The sequence below is a fragment of the Fibroporia radiculosa genome, assembly GCF_000313525.1.
Source record: "Fibroporia radiculosa TFFH 294 genomic supercontigs, scaffold44851, whole genome shotgun sequence".
In the NCBI taxonomy this organism is placed as follows: domain Eukaryota; kingdom Fungi; phylum Basidiomycota; class Agaricomycetes; order Polyporales; family Fibroporiaceae; genus Fibroporia; species Fibroporia radiculosa.
In genome coordinates, this window is record NW_012133091.1 from 541 (window position 1) to 3,769 (window position 3,229).

At 43.0% G+C, this 3,229-nt stretch overlaps 1 protein-coding gene across 1 annotated transcript; it reads left to right on the top strand.

The window, feature by feature from the left end:
- Nucleotides 1-2,558: 2,558 nt before the first annotated feature.
- FIBRA_09445 (uncharacterized protein) lies at nucleotides 2,559-3,174 on the top strand (the record flags this gene model as incomplete). Its single annotated transcript, XM_012321743.1, has 2 exons — nucleotides 2,559-2,883; nucleotides 2,939-3,174. The coding sequence occupies 2 exons, from the start codon at nucleotides 2,559-2,561 to the stop codon at nucleotides 3,172-3,174; spliced, it is 561 nt and encodes a 186-aa protein (XP_012177133.1).
- Nucleotides 3,175-3,229: the final 55 nt, after the last annotated feature.

The following is a 3,229-nucleotide window of genomic DNA, read 5'->3' on the forward strand; positions in this document are numbered from 1 at the left end:
AACCCTTGCCAAGCAAATCTACAAACACCAGTCCCATAGTCACACCCAGCTTCCTCTCAGGAATCTTCGACTCACCAGGACCAGTAGAGGAACGATGCCCAGTTCCTGTTCTAACAGAAACTCAACTGGAACTACCCAAGTCTCCAGTCGATCCCAATCCAGAAGAAGAACCCACTGACAGGCACCCAAACAATCCAAAAGATGAAGAACCAGAACTGTCACGCAATGACCCACAGTGACTCCAGCCAGAACCCTGAAACCTAACCCTAACCCAAACTATACTCACTATCTGATAGTGCTGAGTAAAGGGTTTGAGGGCGGTTTACTGTAGAGGATGTTTTCTGAGTGAAAGCAGGTGAGTGACTATAACTAGTCTAGCCCTAACCGGCACAGACCTACTAGCTTATATACATGCTGGGTAAGCCCCCCTGATACTGTAAGACAAGACCCCTTGGTACTTGTGCTCACTACCCTATTGGCTATCTACTAGCACCTGCTGACCATCTTACTAACTGGTGTGGATGATGAATCCCTGAGCCAGAGTTTGACTAAAATATCACGTGATATGTGGGTCTTGACCACTAAGCGACATTGAGTAGAACTGCTTAGTGAGCTGTCACCTGATTGACAACTGTGTCCTGGAACCTTCTAGCTGGTTCCCTACTATTCTGTAGATACTCTGATGCATATCTAATCTATATCTAATCGCTATCTGATAAGATAAGATAGGTGTGCGCTTGTTTTGGAATATCATTCAAAAAACTGTGACAAGAACCTAGTGATCAGGAAGATGAAGAAGACATGTCTGACAACAACAGCAGGGCAGTAAACAAACCCAATCAATTCGAAGGAGACAAGGGAAAGAGCAAGGAATTCTTAGACGAATTATACCTATACTTCGAGGGGAATTCCAAAAAGATCCAGACCTACAAAGAAAGGGTTCAATGCGCCCTTTCATATATCAAAGGACCCACTCAATTCTTCATTCACACAATCATCCATGATGCACAAGAACCCATCTCTGACTCCAAAGATGCGCTACTCAAAGGATTACCTAGCTGAGCTAACTTCAGGAAGTCCTTCATCCAGACCTTTGGAGTAGAGGGCAACACTCAGGCGGCATTGAATGAGATCAGTGAATGCACCTGGGCAAAGTGCGGAGGAAACAGTCTTCGATTTGTCACAACTCTTTGACCTCTCCTACAGGCTAGCAGATTAAATGAATTAGGTCAAATTCGAGAACTCCAACCTCTCATTCCTCCTGCTCTCCTGATCAAGATTGCCACCCAACCACCACTACCAGTCACTGCAGTAGGATACCTTAAAAGCATCCAATCCATCTGTCAATCTATAATCGACATCTTTGGTGATAAACCCTTATTCATGCCATCTGCCAATTGCTCTTTTGGTTGCAACAAATTTGTACGTTGCAATAGGGCAGTCAAAACCAGGGATGGATCATCAAAGGAGGTATCATCTAATGATCAATGTATCAGACGTCTGTCAGACAAAGATCACAAGGAGCACATGGACAAGAAGTTATGTTTCAGATGTTACAAACCTGGACACCAGAGTTGTCAATGCCCAAATAACTGCATCAGGGCAATCAAGTCCCGTGACACATCCACTCAGGAGAAGGATGAAACCAAGGATTCCTCCAATGAGAAAGGGATAGCCAAAGAATACATTCAGGCTATATCCTCTGAGAAGGATTTTTAAAGTCTTCAATCGCCGTGATGTCGAATCAAGGTAATGGTGCTAAGGATTATTTATACCAGGCAAGATTAGCTCATAAATCTATTTATTTGCCCTGCATATTAAAAACCTATGCTAAAACTGTCACTACTGAGGCATTGATCGACACAGGAGCAATGGAGAATTACATTGACATCTAGTTTGCTGGAGATCACAACCTCCAGCACCAGAGTATCACACCCAGACCAGTATTCAATGTCAATGGATCACCCAATAAAGCTGTATCTATCAAACATAAGGTCTTCTTCACTATATCCTTATCCGGACAGCCAATGAAGATAGAAGCCTATGCCACAGTACTTGACAGGAATCCAATCATCCTAGGTCTCTCTTGGTTCAAATGTTTCAACCCTGTAATCAATTGGGTCACTGGGAAAATGTGCTTTTGTTGGGATCAACTACTACGAGCAATCAAGACTCTCGCTAACAACATTCCAGCATACCTGAACACTTTCCTCTCTGTATTCAACAAAAGCACAGCAGAATGGTTACCAGAACAAAAACCCTGGGATCATGCAATCAATTTGGAGGCAAACTTTAAACCTCAATGAGGAAAGGTCTACCCACTGTTACCGGCAAAGCTCAAAGAGTTAGACACCTTCATCAAAGAGAACTTGCAGAAAGGCTACATCCGTCCATTAAAATCTCCGATGGCATCTCCTTTCTTCTTCGTCAATAAGAAATCTGGAGATCCATGACCATGCCAAGATTACAGGAAACTCAATGATGCCACTATCAAGAATGCCTACCCTATCCCACGAGTAGAAGATCTATTGGACCGTGTTGCCTCTGCCAAACCGACTATGTTCACCAAGCTTGATTTACGTGCAGGATACAATAATGTATGCATCAAGGAAGGCGACAAATGGAAGGGAGCATTCATCACTCCACAAGGATTATTTGAACCAACAGTCATGTTCTTTGGAATAACAAATTCCCCGGCGACATTCCAGGCTATGATAGATGGCATCTTTGCAGATCTATTACTGGAAGGATGGGTAGTAATCTACATTGATGAAATCCTTATCTATTTCACCGATCATATGGAACATTGGCAACACACCCAACTGGTTCTACAACGCCTAAAAGAATCAGATCTATTCCTCAAACCTAAGAAGTGCTTCTTTGGTGTGTCAGTAAAGACAACAAGAAGTAGAATTTCTAGGGTTTATGCTTTGTCCAGGACAAATTGGCATGGCAGAAGACAAGGTTTCAGCAGTACTCAACTGGCCAAAGATTGACAGCATTAAAGCACTACAACAATTCCTAGGCTTTGCCAATTTCTATCCCAGGTTTATCCCAGGTTATTCCAAAATCACACGCCCACTGTTTGACCTATTAACCAAAGGCATTAAGTGGAGTTGGACAGATAATCATGACAACGCCATCAGTCAACTCAAGGAATCTTGCAAAACATGACCACTTCTATGTTGAGACCAAGACGAAAGGATGGTCTGCCAGAAGCTCAATAATG